At 41.4% G+C, this 20,771-nt stretch overlaps 1 protein-coding gene across 3 annotated transcripts in view; it reads left to right on the top strand.

Moving 5' to 3' along the window:
- TTC29 (tetratricopeptide repeat domain 29) overlaps positions 1-18,098 on the top strand; it is a 374,706-nt gene extending 356,608 nt beyond the window's left edge. For 2 of the 3 annotated variants that reach the window (XM_040331767.1, XM_040331760.1), the window contains exon 11: positions 17,823-18,098. In XM_040331767.1, coding sequence (XP_040187701.1) covers positions 17,823-17,890 — 68 coding nt within the window. In that variant the 3' untranslated portion in view covers positions 17,891-18,098. The remainder of the gene's footprint in view (positions 1-17,822) is intronic. The other variant, XM_040331774.1, reaches the window with a different exon arrangement.
- The last annotated feature ends 2,673 nt before the right edge of the window (positions 18,099-20,771 follow it).

The raw sequence follows: 20,771 nt of genomic DNA, 5'->3' as shown, positions 1-20,771 counted from the left end.
GGAGATGGGTTTTAGAGTGAAATTAGTTGATTGCGGCGGATTTATGTGGGTATTGGCTTTGTGATTTAAAGGGGGGTCAATGAAGGTTATATTTTGCTGAATAGTTTCACGGATTTTGTCAATTTTGTTAATGAAATAATACGATAATTTGTTGCAAAATTCTTGTGATTCAAGAATTGCATGCTGCATTGGTGGACGCAGACAGGCTGCATTGGTAGGCACAGACATGCTACATTGGTGGACACGAGCACGCTGCAGTGGTGGGTACGGGCAAGCTGCATTGGTGAGCTCAGGCATGCTGCAATTGTAGGCACAGGCATGCTGCATTTGTGGGCACAGACAAGCTGCATTGGTGGGCATGGGCAGGCTGCATTGGGTTACACCCATACGGCATTGGTGGGCACAAGCAGGCTTCATTGGTGGTCACAGGCATGCTGCATTGTGGGCCCAGGCATGCTGCATTGGTGGACACAGGCAGGCTGCATTGGTGGGCACGAGCAAGCTGCACTGGTGGCACGGGCAGGCTGCATTAGTGGGCATGCTGCATTGGTTGGCACAGGCAGGCTGCATTGGGTTACAACCATTCTGCATTGCTGGGCACAGGCAAGCTGCATTGGTGGTCACAGGCATGCTGCATTGGCGGACAAAGGCATGCTGCATTGGTGGGCACAGGCAGGCTGCATTGGTGGGCACAGGCAGGCTGCATTGGTGGGCACAGGCAGGCTGCATTGGTGGGCACAAGCATGCTGCATTGGCGGACAAAGGCATGCTGCATTGGTGGGCACAGGCAGGCTGCATTGGTGGGCACAGGCAGGCTGCATTGGTGGGCACAGGCAGGCTGCATTGGTGGACATGGGCAGAATGCATTGATGAGCACAGGCAGGATGCATTGGGGGGCACAGGCAGGCTGCATTGATGGTCATGGGCAGGCTGCATTGATGGACACAGGCAGCCTACATTGATGAGCACAGGCAGGCTGCATTGGGGGGGGCACGAGCATGCTGCATTGGTGGGCACAGGCAGGCTGCATTGATGGACACAGGAAGCCTTCATTGATGGACACAGGCAGGCTGCATTGATGGACACAGGTAAAACAGCATTAATGGACACAGGTGAGGCTGCATTGTTGGGCACAGGTGAAGCAGCATTGATGGACACAGGTAGGCTGCATTGATGGCCACAGGTGAGGCTGCACTGATGGGCACGGATAAAGTTGTTAATATTTATTTTTAGAACTTAATTCTGCATAAAACATTTAAGTATAATTTCATGGGATAATTTATGAGGGCATGTTTGTGGGGGGGGCAGGGTAGGGGTTTGGTGGAGCAACTGGTGGCGAGTAACCCTTGGGGCCTGGCTAATAGCTCAGGACTTGAAATTTTGAGCCCTGAACTAGATCATACATGGGGGAATACGGCTCCCCCATGCATTTCTGTTCAAAACCTGTGAGAGATAGTCAAGTTGCTGGAACTCCAGCAGTGGACCCAACAAAATGTTTGATTTGTGGTTATAAATCAAAGAGTTTTGCTTTTGGTAAATTGTGTGCATCTCATTGTGATAGGAATGATTTAGATCTTTCTAACATAAAAGGTCAATGAAAGCAAGTAATGTCTGCAGTGGCCCATTGTTTGAAAGTGCATAAGGGTTCCCAAGCCTGGGGAAAAAGAGGTTAAAAGTAAGAAGAGGAGTGAAAAATGGAGGGAAGAGAGGCCTTTGAGTATTTAATTGCATCTCACCCTGGGAGAGAGTGGAGTATTATAGGGTTCCTGCAATGTTGTTCTAGCTTTAAAAAGTAGCCAAAGCAAATTTTTCATGCATAGAGTAACACAATCAAGTGTTTTTTTAGGGCCACCCACAACTAGGTTTTACTGGAGGCATAGTACTGAGGCAGGAATTCCAGTCCCCAGTTGAACTTGTGTGTATCTAGGTAATTGTGGTCGGTCCTTTTCAAAAAATATTGCAGGACCTGCTATTGCAAAATTCTCATAATATAAGAAAGGATCAGGATGAGTAGGACCCAAAATAATAAGTATTTTTGGCAGGTAGGCCATGGAAGATTGCAGCTATTCAGCCTAGATATGAGAAAACGGCCATTTTTTTAAAACAAATTTGCATTAAAACATGTCCCCTGGGGCAGGACCCAGGTCCCCAAACACTTTTTATGACAATAACTTGCATATTAACCTTTAAAATTAGCAATTTTGATTTTTCATGTTTGTGTCCCATAGACTTTAACAGGGTTTGTGTGTTCGAACAAATTTTTTGCCTGTTCGCATGTTCTGCTGTGAACTGAACCGGGGGATGTTCGGCTCATTCCTATTTGTCATATGAAAAAAAGTTCATTTGGCAGTATAATCAGATTCCTCTAAATTTCACACTTATCCCTACTGTGCTGTATACAGATATCTGCTTCATACATCTGTTTTGGCAGGACTAGACTTTTAAGCAAGGGAAACTCATTTTAGCATGTTACTGCTTTGCACCAAAATTGGTATTAAATCTTCAAATCATTTTAATTCATATAAAGCATAAAAATTCCACTTTCTATTAAGTCTTATACACATATAAAACTCAAAACCACATTTTCAGGTTAACCTAATCACTTATAGATCTGAGGTTGATTAAAGCCTCCAGCTGTTAAATCCAAGCTTCTGAATAAGGGACAGTGACAGAGAAATATTGAAAAGATGTAATTTTAATCAGGTAGTAAGGCTTTTCCAGACTAGATAACACAGTGTACTTTAGTGATGATGATATTGCATTACTGAAATCTTACCGGAACTCTTCTGACTTCAGGCCAGATTTCAAGAATGGCTAGAGTTAAGTACACCAATGATCAAATGCCCTTAGGGAAGTAAAGTAACTCTGTTTGCCTAGAGCTAACCACTTCCAATATTCAGAAACAAGTTTAGTTTTACTTAAGTGAAGTATTTATTCAGAAGCTTTTCATAGTCTATCAATGAAAAATTATTTGCTTTTTTTCTCTTTTCACCTTAAAAGACTGAATTATTCTTCCTCTCAGAACCAAAATATGGGATACTTTGTTATACTAAAACATGTATTGACATGTAAACATCATATTTTTCCTGCTTTCCTAAATGATAGTGTGGGTGCTAAAAATTATATCACTTATCACAAAACTTCTTAACGCCTGTGAACAAATACCCTTTTTTGGGAGCAGTGATTTTAATAATGCTTAAAGTGAAACAATAAAAGTGAAATATTGCTTTAAATTTCGTACCTGGGGGTGTCTATAGTATGCCTGTAAAGTAGCGCATGTTTCCCCTGCTTGGAAAAGTCCCTGCACAAAATTACATTTCTTAAGGGAAAAAAAGTCATTTAAAACTACTCGCGGCTATAATGAATTGTCGGGTCCCGGCAATACAGATAAAAGTAATTGAAAAAAAATTACATCGTTTTTTAACAGAATCATTATACTATTCTGTCTGTCTACCTTGCAGACATTAATTTTAGGCAAAACATGTTTTTCCTTTACAACTCCTTTAATTACATAGAATGAGCAATGTACTGGGTGACAATGTGTCTTCAAGAAAAGGAGTATTTTTTATGCTAAACCCTTAGAAATTATAAACGGCTATTAATAAAGTTATGCAATTCTTAAATATGTATTGGTGCTGGGCAAATGACTAGGCAGCTATTAAAGCAGTAGTAAACTTTGATAAAAAAATAAATAAAATTTCTCCCCACAAGGTAATGTCATAATGTGCTAGTTTACACCGCATACTAGCACATTATGAAAGACTTACTTTGAAACGAAGCCCGCTAACGGGGCTTCCACCGGTATGCCGTTCCTTCAAAACGCATGCTCTGGTGACATCACCATCTGCATACAGTTGTGCTCATACCCTGGGCGAATTTTTGATTTCTTGGAGATTTTTCTGAGAATATGAATGATAACACAAAAACATTTCTTTCACTCGTGGTAGTGTTTGGCTAAAGCCATTTATTATCAATCAACTGTGTTTACTCTTTTTAAATCTCAATTGCAACAGAAACTACCCACATGACCATGATAAAAAGTTTACATACCCTGGTGATTTTGGCCTGATAACTTGCACACAAGTTGACACAAAGGGGGTTGAATGGCTATTAAAGGTAACCATCCTCACCTGTGATCTGTTTGCTTGTAATTAGTGTGTGTGTGTATAAAAGGTCAATGAGTTTCTGGACTCCTGACAGACCTTTGCATCTTTCATCCAGTGCTGTACTGATGTTTCTGGATTCTGAGTCATGGGGAAAGCAAAAGAATTATCAAAGGATCTGCGGGAAAAGGTAGTTGAACTGCATGAAACAGGAAAGGAATATAAAAAGATATCCAAGGAATTGAGAATGCCAATCAGCAGTGTTTAAACGCTAATCAAGAAGTGGAAAATGAGGGGTTCTGTTGAAACCAAACCACGGTCAAGTAGACCAGGTAACATTTCAGCCACAACTGCCAGGAAAAATTTTCAGGATGCAAAGAAAAACCCACAGATAACTTCAGATGAAATACAGGACTCTCTGAAAACATGTGGTGTGGCTGTTTCAAGATGCACAATAAGGAGGCACTTGAAGAATGATGGGCTGCAGGATCGAGTCGCCAGAAAAAAGCCATTACTACGCAAATGCCACAAAGTATCCCACTTATTATACGACAAACAGCCCAGAGACAAACCTCAACTGTAATTTAGAGTGATGAGACCAAAATGTAGCTTTTTGGCCAAAACCATAAACACTACATTTGGAGAGGAGTCAACAAGGCCTATGATGAAAGGTACACCATTCCTACTGTGAAACACGGAGGTGGATCGCTGATATTTTGGAGAGGTGTGAGCTACAAAGGCACAGGAAATTTGGTCAAAATTAATGGAAAGATGACTCCAGCATGTTATCAAAGAATACTGGAGGAACATTTGCATTCATCAGTCAGCCAGGAAGCTGCACATGGGATGTACTTGGACATTCCAACATGACAACGATCCAAAACACAAGGCCAAGTTGACCTCTCATTGGCTACAGCAGAATAAAGTGAAGGTTCTGGAGTGGCCATCTCAGTCTCCTGACCTCAATATTATTGAGCCACTCTGGGGAAATATCAAAAGTGAAGTTCATGCAAGACAGACCAATAATTTACAGGAACTGGAGGCTTTTTGCCAAGAGGAATGGGCAGCTTTATTGTGTGAGAAGATAAAGAGCCTCATCCACAACAAAAGACTTCAAGCTGTCATTGATGTTAAAAGGGGCAATACACAGTAATAAAGTGGAGTTTCACCCAAAAATGGAAATTCCACATTAAAGAAAGGTGACCCCCTGACATGCCACATTTGGCATGCCATTTTTTTTAGGGGAGAGGGCAAACCCTCTTTTAGAGGGTTTCAGCTCCCACTTCCTCCCTAGGTCGCCTCGCCGACCAGAATTAAGTCACCTCTCCCTCTCTGCAATTATCTGGGACACGTCACAGCTCCCAGATGATTGCTCCGCCAATCACGGTGCGCAGCGCGGCTCACGCATGCGCAGTGCGTACCCGGCTGTGAAGCCACAGCTGGGTGCCCACAGTGACAATGCCAGCACCGCGAAGAGGAAGGGGAGACGAGCAGGGCTTAAATACCACCAAAAGAAAGCTCTATTTGTGTGAAAAAATGATAACAATTTAATATGGGTACAGTGTTGCATGACTGTGCAATTGTCATTCAAAGTGTGACAGCGCTGAAAGCTGAAAAATGGCCTGGGCAGGGAGGGGGGTGAAAGTGCCAAGTAGGTAATTGGTATTCTGGTCTAATTAACAAAACCACATTACTTTGTTTCATGGGGCAACTGCTGCACATCCAAGTATTTTCGATTCTTTCTTAATACCCTGCTGCCATCAGTAATTTGTCTCTTTTAGTAGCTTGAAGCCTTAGTTTGTACAAAACAAGAACTGCTTCCTTACATAAAGCACATCACTGTATTTTAGCTGTAATGCAATTGTTGATAAACAATATGATAAAATAGTAAAACAAAGACGGCGATAATAAATTCTGCCAGTGATAATAAATATTCAGACACAGGTAATTATCAGGTTTAATAGCATTTTTCAGCACAAGCCTTTACTTGACATCCAGAAAATACTATTGCATTACCCTGCATAGATACATTGTTATGACATGCAATAACTACTTGAATATAAAGGGGATTAATAATTTAAAAGATGTTAACAAATTAGGTCCATCATTAAAACTAGACTTTGAAGCACACTGTAGAAAAATCAGTCCAAGATAGTGCTGGGCTCTTATGATAAAGAATTACGGCATTAATTCTGCAAAGTGAACTTATTGCTCCTATTCGTCTCCAGGTCCCTGGAGCATTAGGAGACAAAAAGAATGATATAATCACTGTATTCCTCTGCACAACACCTCACATATTTTCATCACTATTTCCCAGATATTCTTGACTGTGCCGGGGAAAGGAAACAGATACACACATCATGTGCCCTTTGCTTTTGCTATGTTTTCTGATGGGTAGTTATTGTTTGTTTTGTATTACCATAAGAAATGCAAGAGAATGTAATGCTGATTTCATATTCCTGTGTGCTCAGACTAAACATCTTTTATTTCCAAACGTTTTTCATATATATAGAAAAGAGAAAAAAAAGATAAATTATTTTTATATGTAGAAGGTAATCTTGCAGTAAGAGTGAGCTACTGTATTCCAAGAACTTTTTGCGTGGTGAGGCTGTGTCTTGAGTCAGGTAAAGTGTATATACATACAAGAACAAAAAAGTAATATATTGCCACTTACTAGTCCGTAGGCCTCGTACACACAAAAAACAGCAAGAAAGCTGCTTCTTGCCGAGATTCCCGTTCGTGTGTACGAGGCATTCAGATTTCTCGTCTGGAAATCAGGCAAGAATCTTGACGAGAAAAAAAGAGAACCTGCTCTTTTTTTTTCTTTTCGAGATTCTCGTTTGCCTGTTTCCAGACGAGAAACCCGAGAGTGTGTATACTTACCTGTCACCGCGGAAACCCGCGCATGCTCGAAATGACTTTGACGCATGCGCGGTAACTTCCACGGCATAGGTAGGGTGAAGCAAGATGGCGGCGACGGCATTGAATGTGACAAGTGCATGCTCATCGTACGCGATGACGTCACCGCATTCTTTTCTTTCAAGAGAAACGGGGTTCTTTTGAAATGAAAGTCAGTACCCTCGGGCGGCAAGAGTTTCTTGCCAAGAATCTCGTCAGGGAAAACAACGTTTTTTTCCTGACGAGATTCTCGGTCGTGTGTACAAGGCCTAATGCCGTGTACACACGATCATTTTTCAGCATGAGGGAAAACGTTGTTTTTCAGCATGTCTAAAAAACAAAGTTTTCCCAACTTCATCATTAAAACGATGTTGCCTACACACCATCGTTTTAAAAAAAATATCTAGCAAAGCGCGGTGATGTACAACACGTACGACGGCACTTTAAAGGGGAAGTTACATTCGCCTTTGGGCTGCTTTAGCTGATTCAGTGTTAGTAAAAGACGATTCGCGCTTTTTTGTCTGTTACAGCGTGATGAATGTGCTTACTCCATTATAACCGGTTTTACCAGATCGAGCGCTCTCGTCTCATAACTTGCTTCTGAGCATGCGCGTTTTTTTTTCGTCGTTTTAGCCCACACACGATCATTTTTTACAACCCGAAAAACGTCATTGTTTAAAACGACGTTAAAAAATGCAGCATGTTCAAAAAAAAATGTTGTCGTTTTTCAGAACCTGAAAAATTATGTGAAGCCCACACACGATCATTTTAAATGACGTTTTTGAAAAACAAAGTTTTTTTCATGCTGAAAAATTATTGTGTGTACGCGGCATAAGATGTGGTGTCTGCATTGTTTTTTTGTTTTTTTTTCGGGCTCATTTTGCTCTTTTTTTGACTTGCTGATCCTGCCAGTAGGACATTACTTGTCCTATGGTGACACCTCCTTCCCTAGTGTGACAATGCTTACTCACTGTACTATGTCAATATGAGACCAATGTTGCCACCCTAAGACACTACTACAGAACAGCTGTAGATTGTAGTGCACAGAGATAGCAGATTCCTTTTTACACATACTATATATAAAAGCCTTGCAAAACACTTTAAATACAATTAGCTGGATTCAGGATGGCGGACGCATAGTTGCGGTGGCGTAGCGTATGGCATTTACACTACGCCACCGTAAGTTTGCAAGGCAAGTACTGTATTCACAAAGTACTTGCCTGCTAAGTTACGGCGGCGTAGCGTAAATCGGGCGGGGCGTAATGGCGCCTAATTCAAATTTAGCTGAGGGGGCGTGTTTTATGGTAATGGGGGGTGACCTTATGTGATTGACGTATTTTACGAACGGCGCATGCGCCGTCCGCCTACATATCCCAGTGTGCATTGGGGCAAAGTACGCCGCACGGTCCTATTGGTTTTGACGTGGACGTAAATGACGTAAATCCCTATTCACGGACGACTTACACAAACAACGTAAAATTTTCGAATTTCGACGTGGGAACGACGGCCATACTTAACATTACTATTCCAGCTATTTGATGGAATAACTTTAGGCCTAATAATGCGTTACGTAAACGGCATATCTGGACTGCGTCGGCCGGGAGTACGTTCGTGAATAGGCGTATTTAGTAATTTACATATTCTACACCGACCGCAATGGAAGCGCCACCTAGCGGTCAGCCTAAAAATTACACTTTAGGATACAACGGTGTAAGACACTTACGCCGCTCGTATCTGAGCCTAATTTAAGCGTATCTGGTTTCCAGAATACGCTTAAATTAGCGCCGGCGCACATTCAGACTTGGACTGGGGTATCTACTGATACGCCAGCCTAAGTCTTTCTGAATCCACCTAAGAGTATTTAAAGCCACATAAATGTTGTTTTGCATATATATGGGGGGGGGTGGGACTCTGTTTGAGTTTTCACTGCTATCTGAAGGCTCAATTACATGAATTTTTCCTAACATCCTGTCTTGCTGACAACATTTTTACCAGACGGGAAGTGTGTTGATGTCAGAGAAGTCTGCTAAAGCATCAACAGGACAGAGAGTGATGGTAAAGCTCTGAGTGCCAGTAAAAACCTCACAAGGGTTCTAACCCTTCTCTACTCTATGCAAATCTACAACTTAAAGTGGTAGTAGAGCCCCATTGTTTACATGTACCTCCTAAATGTGCACTATTTACTATACTAGCAGCCAAAGTCATCACCAGCGCAAGCGCACTGCATTCTCAATACACGGCATGTCATCCATTGATAGTGCCCAGCCTTGGCCGTGAGAATGTGTGGAAGTGACATCATAGTGGCTTGGCCAGTCAAACTGCCGAACCCAGAAGGAAGACGGGCACGCCACTGGATTCTTTCAAATGCGATGCATTGGACTAGATTGGGTTAATTTTTAAGAATTCAATATTTCTTCTGCTTTCATTTTGCACATATTGGACCCAAAATCAATTTTGCCAGCAAATGTTCACTCCAAGAATCAACAAAATAAAGTTTAATTAAACTTTATTAAACACAAAACCAAAAATTGTATATATTGCAGATTTCCAGTCATTAAATGTGGTGGCTGCATTCGTTTTTTTTTTTCTTCTGGGTGTGCTATTGTATTCTCAAAGCTGGGACACCTCTGCTGTCAGAATACACTAATCAGCGATGGAGCTGATTAGCTGCAGCCGCTGATCATATTCAAATTTTCCAACATCCCATTCAATTAAAAAGCCAATCATTAGATCAGCTTCTCTTGAGAACAAAAAGCCAAAGATGGGTTGAAGTTTGTTGGATCCTTGCTTAATCCACCCGATTTTCGATCTATCTATATGGCCAGCTTTGGGATACTTTAAAGAGAAATGATAATGGCTTTTTGTTTATACATTTTTTTTTTGTACTATTTATCTATAACCTTTGTTTTACAAATAATCAATAATCATTTAATACAGAATGCATTAATGACACAGGATTTACAGAATACATTGATTTTCTAAATGGAGATCACAGCTAAATCTATTTGCCTTTAGGCTGTTTCTTACAGTTAGTTAGTTAGTTAGTTAGTTAGTTAGTTAGTTACCTGTTAGGCTGTTTCTATCATTGAAAAGTCTATACAGCCCTGTCTGAACAGTAGGCAGGGAGGGGGAAGGTGGAGGAAGGAAATGAAAATACAGATATTGATATGATGTAATTCATATTTATTTTACTGAAATTCTTCTCAGTTCTTCTCCGCCGCTGCTGCTGTCTTCCCCGCCACCAACCTGGTCCTCCTCCGACGCTGTCTACTGTCATTGTGCCAGCTCCGTTTTCTGACAGTCCTTATATAGCGGTGGGGTGTGGCCACCCGGTGACGTCACCATGAGACACCGCCCCTTTCGATGTCACGTAACGTCGTTGACGAGGGACAGTGTCAGAGGAGGACCGGATCAGTGGTGAAGAAGACAGCAGAGGCAGAGAAGACCGCATCGGCTGAGAAGACTGGAGGAAGAAGACCGTAGGGAGAAGACCGGAGGAAGATTTTTAATAAAGGACTTGTCAAAGCTGTCTCCTGTTTTTATTTACACTACACTGCCTTCTTTGGGGTGAATAGGTAGGGGTACAATGTACCCCATACTCATTAACATAGGGGGAGGGCTGGGATCTGTGGGCCCCATTTTTAAAGGGGGCTTCCAGATTCTGATAAGCCCCCTGTCTGCAGACCCCACAACCACCATCCAGGATTGTCAATACAAGGCCCCTGTCCCCATCAACATGGGGACAAGGTGCTTTGGGGTGGTGGGGGCGCGGAGCCACCCTGCCCCAAAGCACCCACCCCTATATTGAGGGTGTGTGGCCTGGTATGGTCCAGGAGGGGGCGCTCGCTGGTCATCCCCCTGTTATCAACCTAGCCTGTGAGGAGGGAGAAAGCTGCTGCTCTCATACACAGCGCTGGATCAAGATCTGGCTAAGTTAGATACAATGGGGGGCTGGGGGGATTCTGCAACAAAGAAGGGTTTTTACCTTAATGCAGAGAATGTATTAAGGTAAAAAACCTTAAGGCTTTAGAACTACTTTAGCTGCAGCAGAGGAAAATCAGGACTGACTGATCAGAAATATACAAGCTTTGGCAGGTAAAACAGCTCCTCTATATGTATTTTATTTGTGTATGTAGCCATTTGCCTGGAGTTCAGCTTTTAAGGTTTTAGAATATAAAAAACGACGCAGAGAATGGCACCATAGCAACAGTCTGTCTCTCACTCTCCTAACTAATTAATGCTAAACCTCAGTTGCAGGAGGTCCCTATCCTTATTCCTGATGTACATTTTTATATAGGGATACATATGTATATGCTGAATAGCATCTATTAAAATATTTAGGCAGACTTTCCATTAGTTCCATACATGATCTACTTGGTTTGTTCACTTCATGTGTCCCGATAGAACTCTCAGACACAGACCCCATTTGATGGTCCCCTTGTTAACCCAGGTTGTGATCACTTAATGGAGCAAGCAGCCAGGCACAGGGTATTTTCAGCCAGGTGCATTAAATCATTCATACCTGCTCTGTTCTATGGTACCACTCTGGTGCTCCTGGCCCCTCCCTCCTGCCAAGTGCCCCCAGAGCAAACTGGTGAGCTGCCGCTCTTTGTGTCCATTTAGACACAGAGCCTTGGCTCGGCCCTGCCCCCTCTCTCTTCTAATTGGCTCACTGGCTGTAATCGACAGCAGTGGGAGCCAGTTTTGTTTTACATTTCTACTAGCACTTTGCTGGGGGGATGCTACACAGAGTTCCCATGCAGTGACACCTAGAGCAAGCCAGTGAAGTCATAACTTCCCACTTGCAGACGGGTACCAGATTGGTGACTAAGTAGTGAAACCAAAGAACCATCAAGATAGGTAGCTATCATCTTCAGAAATATGCCAGTAATGGACACAGGCGTTTCTGTCATGTTCTTTTGAAACACTGAACTTTTATTGTATAAAGCAAAAAAAAATCATTTGGATATGAAGGAAATAATATAACACTTTATTTGCTAGTATTGATAAACAGTATTACATCTAAAAACTGTTTGTTTTTACCAATGAAAACGCTCCCTTTCTGTGTAAAAAAAGGAAAGCCTTGATAAATAATACCTTCATCCCCCGTTTTATATCTTCTTGCAAATCATGCTCAGTGTTTAACCACTGGGCAACAAACCATTAATTCAGATGACAGCCCTGTTCTAGAGTCCACCCAGGCAACTAATTGCAAGAGTATCTCAGAAGTGATATATACTCCAACATTTCAATACACAATGGCGTAAGCGGCACTTGGGTAGAAATGTAGAAAGAGCAAGCAATTAATGGTTTTGTCAGTGTGTCTTTGCAATTGGTCTCTTCTAGAAACACTGTACAATGAACTTTATATACTGAGATCTACAATGCAATTAATCCAGCAATATTAAATACTGTATAAAACCATTTTTTTTAATATTTAGTAATTTTAATAGCAGTTCCAGAGAAACAGCTTAATACAGCGTTGATGCACATTATAGGAACTGTTTTACCTGATAGAGAATAGTAATGTGCATGTTTTTCATCCACAGCTACAGTGTGATATATTGCTGCATAAATGGGCAACATTTTTCTGAAACACTGTGCTATTTCCCCCGCCTCTTCCCTGAATTTGGACAACTACAGATCATCACTACCATGGTGATATTCATTTGAGCTGTCTTCTTTTTTAAACTCACTTAATGTGGTAGTAAAGCCTTAAGGTTTTTTTTTTTAACCTTAAAGAGGCTGTTAAGTCACTTTACATGTAACCCCTACAGATTAGGCTGCCATTAACTATAGTGGGCCAGATTCTCATAGAATCCGCGGCGGCGTAGCGTAAAGCCATTTACACCACGCCGCCGCAATTTTCTGGAGCAAGTGCCGTATTCTCAAAGTACTTGCTCCGTAATTTGCAGAGGCGTAGTGTAAATTGCCCGGCGTAAGGCCGCGTAATTCAAAGGGGCGGCTTGTATTTAAATTAAGCGCGCCCCCACGCCGATTTAACTGCGCATGCTCCGTTTTGAAAATTCCCGCCGTGCTTTCAGCGAAATGACGTCGCACCGACGTCATTTTTTGAACTTCGACGTGACTTACGTCCTTTCCTATTCACGGACGACTTACGCAAAAAAAATTTAAATTTGACGCGGGAACGACGGCCATACTTTAACATGGCAAGTCTATCTATACGCCACAAAATAGCAGCTTTAACTATATGCCGGGAAAAGCCGACTAGCGACGACGTAAGAGAATGCGACGGCCGCGCGTACTTTCGTGGGTCGACGGAAAAAGCTAATTAGCATACCCGACGCGGAAAACGACGCAAACTCCACCCAGCGGGCGCCGAAGTATTGCACCTGCGATCTGAAGGTGTACAAAGCCGTACGCCTGTCGGATCGAAGCCAGAAGCCGTCGTATCTTGGTTTGAGGATTCAAACTAAAGATACGACGCGGCAAATTTGAAAGTATGCCGGTGTATCAGTAGATACGCCGGCGTACTTGCTCTGTGAATCTGGCCCTCAGTCTGTTTCTTTAAAATGAAAAGGCTAAATACCTTTTCTCACACTGCAGCTGTGCAGTCACATTATCCCCCTCTGCTCGTCTTCCCTGATCTATGGAGGTAAGCGGGAGGGGCGGGGATTCAGCCAGCCACCACAGGGAAATCATGTGACCACAAAGCGGCAGGGTGGGAAAGGGTATTTACCCTTTTCATTTAAAGAAAACACATACACTATAGTGAATGGCAGCATAATCAGGAGGGGATACAAGTATATTTGCTGTATATTGCAGCTGAATAATGGCAGGTAGGAGAGCCACTCTCACGCTGGCAGGGAGGGGGAGATGAGCAAATGGCTGACAGAGGCACGTAACCTGACCAGAGTAATCATGGTTCAGTAGCCATGATTACTGTGGTCAGCACAGACAGGGGGACACCGAGACAGGCAGGATCAACCAGGTATATTACACAATAGAAAGGGACAAATTACACAGCACATGCACTGTGCTATAGATCATGCCTTTAAGGAACAGAAGCTTTGTTCTTTCTTTTTTAGGGTTACAACCACTTTAATGCATTCTATGCAATGAGGTAAAACAAATTCCTTTATCCCATTCGCAATCCAGTGCTGTGCACAAGAGCAGTGGTTTTCTAGGCTTTCTCCCTCCTTACTGGGCAGACGAGTGAGCGTCTTTCATTGGTGGGCACTCGCTGAAAAGGAGGAGCCTGGAGTAACAGCGAGGGACCCTAGAAGAAGAGGATTGGGGCTGCTCTGTGCAAAACCATTGCACAGAGCAGGTAAGTATAACAAGTTTATTATTTTTATTTAAGAAAAAAAAGAATTTAGAAGGTTTACAATCATTTTAAAGTGAGCTTGTCCTCACCATGTAAATCTGTCTTTCTTTTTGCCACTCCTCTTATAAAGGTCATATTTGTGGAGTGCACACCTAATAGTTGTCCTGTGGACAGATTCTCCCACCTGAGCTGTTGATCTCTGCCACTCCTCCAAAGTTACCATGGGCCTCTTGGCTACTTCTCTGATTAATGCTCTCCTTGCATGGTCTGTCAGTTTAGGTGGACGGCCATGCCTTAGTAGGTTTGCATGTATATGTTGGCTGCTGCCTCCCCTATAAGTCCCTGTTTCTAGTGAAATGAAAAAGTGAAGGTGTTGGGGTGTGTGGTGCTGCCTGTCACTATGTAATAATATCACAGTGAGATTATTTAGAATAAACCGTAGCAGCTAATGTGTGTATTTACAACTGTGAGGACACCGTTTAAGTGTAAATCAGTTCCTATTCAGATTGTGTACAACTATAATGTTGGTTTTAAAGAAATGAGTGTGCTAGACGTGCTAGATAAAGAACTCACGGAGCTGCGGTGGCTCAACGCGATTGGCACTGTGCTGACAAGCCATTCACCTCTGCAGCTAGAGGTTCGGATCCCGTTCTCGGCTTCATGTGAATTGAGTTTGGTGGTCTCAGCCCGGCTCCCGGTGGGTGTGCTATGCAAGGTAAGCCTGCGCTTAGTACGCTCACCCCCCTCCCACAAAAACCACCACACCTACACACACACTCTAAATTGGGTTAAGACACGCACTTTGACCACGTGGTCTCTAAAAGAGAGGCGAAGGACTAATGGGGCTGGTTGAGCGGGCTAATCCTCTCACTCCCTTATAGGGAGTCCCTCTGCCCTGTTGGGCTTCAAAGCGGAGCAGGTAGGGTGGGCTGTGTGGGAGGACCCCCTCACACACCCGCCATTGCCACCCGGGGCATGGAGAAAGGTGGCAGATTGCCTCTGGGGGAGGCCTGCCTACTCCCAACTCCTGCAGTCCGGCTCCTCTCTCGAGTACACGCACAAAATACACTTTAAAAAAAAAAAAAAAAAAAAAAAAAAAAAAAAAAAAAAAAAGATAAAGAACTCACTTTGGAATCAGTTTCAGGAATAAAGATGATTCCTCTGTGATGAGTAATGAAGTTACTGCTGTTTGCACCCAACAAATTGGTATATCAACACTATTATATATGAACATTTTTAGTGCATAAACAAAAAAAGAAAAAGGAAAAAATTATTTTCTATTTGTGCAAAAGTGTATGAACCCTTGTGCAATTTGTGTGTTAGATCGTCAGTCAATGGGTAAACCAAATATTCCTTGTTAAAGGAGAGGATTAAGTTAATCCCCCTATCATACAAGTGTGTTAATACTGTCCAACAGATACAAAAATAAAAAATGTTTTAAGAAGGGTTGCAGTTCTGCCATACTATTTCCATTTTCAGATGATGGATTGAACAGTGCTTCGTGAGATGTTCAAAGCTTGGGATATATTTTTATAACCTAACCCTGCTTTACACTTCTCCAAAGCCTTATCCCTGACCTGTCTGGTGTGTTCCTTGGTCTTCATGGTGCTGTTTGTTCACTAAGGTTCTCTAACAAATCTCTGAGGGCTTCACAAAACAGCTGTATTTATACTGAGATTAACTTACACACAGGTAGGTATCACAGTAAAGGGGGCTGAATACAAATGCACGCCACACTTTTCAGATATTTATTTGTAAAAAATGTGAAAAACCATTTATATTTTCCTTCCACTTCACAATTATGTGCCACTTTGAGTTGGTCTATCACATAAAATCCCAATAAAATACATATGTGTTTTTGGTTGTAACATGACTAAATGTGGAAAATTTGAAGGGATATGAATACTTTTTCAAGTCACTGTATTTCAATTTCATTTAATATTTTATAAATGTCTTGTATATTTATTGAAACATTTTGAGATTATATTGTGCAACTTACAAAATTGGGACTCAAACCTCTTTGTTCTATAAGTCCTTTTTTTTTTTCAGAAATCATATAGGTTTTGGGGTCTTACATACATGCTAGCCCATATTGTACTTTTCTCTTTCGTTCATGGATGGACACAGCCTTAATCTTGACAAAGTGGGGTATTAGCCTTCCTTTAGGAGTGACTAGGGAGAAAGGGCCTAGCAGTCTCGTCGGCCACAATCTCAAGGTGGATCCGACAGATAGTGATTCAGGCTTACGCCATAAGGGGTCGGGTGCCCCCCTTTCCTGTCACGGCACATTCGACCAGGGCAATAGTGGCCTCTTGGGATTTCCGACATCAAGCGTCTGCTTCCCAGGTGTGTAAAGCGGCTAATGGTCGTCCGTTCACACTTTCACTAAATTCTACAAGGTTGATGTGAGTGCATCTTCGGATGCTTCTTTCGGCTGCAAAGTTTTGCAGGCGGCTGTTTAGAGTTGCAACTCCTCAGTTGAGGAGCTCTGTTGTTTTGGGGTGCAGTTTAATTTTATGCTGTTCCCACCCCTCATTTTTTTACACTGCTTTGGGACGTCCCACTTTGTCAAGATTAAGGCTGTGTCCGTCTATGAATGAAAGAGAAAATAGGATTTTATACTCACCGTAAAATCTTTTTCTCTGAGTTCATGGATGGACACAGCACCCACCCCTCCTTTTATGTTTGTACTGCTTTTTGACGAACTGATCTGCAAGATACAGATAGAGGGGTTATACCCCCTGGGTATGATGTGTTTAACATTTACTATAAGTTTCTGCCTAGTCACTCCTAAAGGAAGGCTAATACCCACTTTGTCAAGATTAAGGCTGTGTCCGTCCATGAACTCAGAGAAAAAGATTTTACGGTGAGTATAAAATCCTAGTTTTTTTACTATATGTGAACAGGGTATGCATATGGGAGGAGGACCAAACCTGTAACCCTTGAATTTGGTATGTTTCTAGCTTGTGTAAATGGTTTATATAGGTGATACTTTTCACCAATTACTCTTTTGGCTATTTTTCACTCATTTTATTTATGACAAATTTCAACACTGAACTCAAGAACTAAATGTTAGATCTAAACTTTTTTAGATTAGGTCAAATTCATCTAAAATGAAGACTGGCACTCCTGCCGTGTAATATTCTGGAGAAAGGCTAACCATAGTTTAATCCTGAACACTGTCCTGGGACACTGTGGAAGGTAATCATGCTTTGGATAGTTTTGTCATGGCTGCCATCTCCTACTCTCTGTCCTCCCCATCTCCCTGTAAAATCATTGGGACTTGTACATCTATATATACATTTATTTTATAGGGAGCTGGTGTACCCCCGAACTCTCAACCTTGGTGACTTGATCTGTACTGTGACCAGCTCTCTACAATGTAACTTTTAGGATTTATTGCAGGACTCACCAGACATGTCGTTCTGCTTAAATATATTTATTGCTCAGTATAAAATGTATTTTTATATGTGAAATATTATGTATGTATATAAATATCAGTAATTAGGTGCTAATTATGGTATATCTCCCAGTGCCAATAGGATCCTCTGAAGAAGCTGTTGGTGAAACACGTAATGATCCATTGGCGTTGATTCAGTGACTCTGCAGATTGGCCCCTACATATGGAAGACCACTATATATTTTTACACTCAACTAGTGTTTGATCTATTAGCGCAGGTTTCCCTGTATTATGTGTTTGCATTTTCCTTTATATATAGGAGAGATATCATTTTTATTAGCACACACCCTGCATGTGTTATGATGTTTTTTTATTTGTCCTAATAAAATGTGAGTTTTATACACCTTTACATTTGTGAGCACTTTTTTCAACTTGGGATCTTGTGGCTACCTTTAAAGTCCATCAACTTTTTCCTTTATTTTCAGCTGCCACTATGTAGTCAAATCTGAAATCCTGAGTCTGGCTAAAACTAGCTCAACTGGTAAAAGATGTTCCAGCAGATTACTGTAGATTCCTGAACATGGAAAAAGAAAGCAAAATTGGGACTTTTTATTTGTCACGAACTACATAGTAATGACAAGTTTTGCAACATGTAATATACTCATAAAAATAGTTTTTCTAAACAAATCTATTACAGCATTTCAGGAGAAAACCCTCCTAGCATTTAAAAATATATATATACATATACTGTACCTATCAGAATAAAAAATAGAGACTGACATACTTTAAAACTCTCTTAATTGTATGTATTGAACTATTTAATACAGGATAAAGGTTTACATGTTTTGCTGAACAGATCTGCTTTTTTAAGACCCCAAGCTCTGCTGGTATTTATTAAAGCCATATTTTGAAAATGCCCCACTTTTTGATGGCTACCAGTTTCAGTATATACTGTATCTGTAACATATAGCACCCATAAGTGTACAAACATATAATACAATATAATACAAATCCTTGTATTAAGACATTATAGTGCAATTCTTTTCAGATTATATAACTACAACGTATACCTACATGGGTCTGGAGAAAGGACCATAAACAGAGGAACCCCCAATCAGAACTAAAATTGTTCACAAGGATGGGAGGTAAAGGTCTTCTCCAGAGACTCCTCTTTCCCTCCCTCCACCTCCTCCCTGCCAGTCTCACCCCTAGATTCTTTCATTCCAGTTGAAGGAAGGGTAGTTTATTGCCAAAATGCACCACATTTCAAGCTGGAATGCATGGACAATGTCTGCATACCCTAGACTTAACCCAGGTCACTATGTTGCACATCTTGGGTTTAGCATAAAAAGTCAATCCTGGGCACTGCCCGTTCTTCAGGGCTCAGGGCAGTCCACATTCACACTAGTGTAAGATGTCAAGCCCCATAAAATAGCATGTCTGCATCTTCATGATATGTGTGAAAAACACATGTCGCAACTTGTGGTGTCATTGAATTTTAGTGGCACCCCAAACATGCCAAGCAAGAAGCCTGTTTGCGCACGCACAATCATGCAACAAATGCAGAGAAAGGCGCAATTATTAGGTGATCAAAGCACAAAAGGTGAAAAAAAAAATTTCTGTGTTTGTCACCTGTAGTGTAAGGCGTGGACAATCCGCGATACCCCCAATGTGCAAAACGTTCAAAATTTGTGCAACAAAGTGCTAATGTATGCAAAAATGCAATGGTGCTAATAAATGCAAATAAAATGCAATAATGCAGAAAAAGAGATAATGCAAAATAAATGAAGAGATTCTTATTTTCCTAAAAAGAACCAAAAAACTGAATATACTACAATTACGATGCTGCAAATACAGTGTAGCTGGAATACTCAGATAAAAATAGAAATGTTTAAAAATAGGTAAGATGCGCAACCAAGTCTAAATAAACGAACATGCAAAACTTCAGCCGCGGCTTAAACCAGTCAGCTGGGGCGTGGTGACGTCAGGTTCTCTCGCTCCGCCTGACGCTGCATTTCTCCATACGAGGCATCTACAGGGTTAGGAGGCAAGAATCTTGCCTCCTATCCATGTTGATGCCTCGTATGGAGAAATTGCCTATCATTGAGGTGTACTGAATTCTATTTTGGGTCAAGAATATTTCGCCTATTTATCCATTTGCACTTTATCCATTTGCACTTTGTTTGTATCACTATTTGGTTGCGCATCTTACCTACTTTTAAACATTTGTCACCTGTAGGGCAGCCCTTTAAAATGAATGGGCTTATCTACGCACAAATCATTACAACAAGCATAAAATGTGCATGTGTGCAGCTTGTGATGTAGTACTGAAGTGATGTGCCCAGCGACTTACCGAATAATAGTGAGGTGCATGAGACAACAAGGGGTGGGATAGAAAACCTAGGTTTTCGGGCTTGAACAGAGCTCAAGCAGACACATGTAAACTCCTGCTGTTAGCTTTGTCTGACAGTTTGTTTACTCAAAGTGAGCTTAGTATGTCCAGACGATGCACACTAAAGTATTTACATTTTCTGGACAAGCAGCAAAATCAGTTTACTGTAGTCCTCATTTACTTTATTTTACTTTACTATAGTTTTATATTTTCTGGGAAAAAAAATTCTATATTCACAGCTGAACTGATCTTTTTCCGATTACTTTTTATTACAACAGAGCTGTTTAAAATCCACAGAAATTCGACTTTAGTCTCTGTTATGGTCTTTGAAGATCCTTGGGAATAAATTACTTTACAGTACAAGCTGATAAAGAGGCCAGGGATGGTCTGTTTTTAAAGCTTTTTTACAGCTTGTAAAGAATGAGTAAATACATAATGTCCATAGTCTAGATACACATGCACTTTAAGTATCAGGTAAGATTAAATTTAAGTGGACACCATCTGATAAAAAAAATTGCCACAGATCTGCCCCTGCAAAAGAAAGATATAAATACCGCTCTTCTGCCTATGCTACTGATTGGCACTCTGTTGAATAGAAATATTCCTTTGAACTCCCAACACTTCTGGTATTGTCAATCTCCTGGTCTTAACCAGGAGACTGACATTCCCAAAAGTGTCAGGTTCTTAACA

This window comes from Rana temporaria, chromosome 1 (genome assembly GCF_905171775.1).
Source record: "Rana temporaria chromosome 1, aRanTem1.1, whole genome shotgun sequence".
Taxonomy (NCBI): domain Eukaryota; kingdom Metazoa; phylum Chordata; class Amphibia; order Anura; family Ranidae; genus Rana; species Rana temporaria.
Note: the sequence above shows the minus strand (reverse complement) of the source record. Positions and strands in the feature narration are given on the sequence as shown.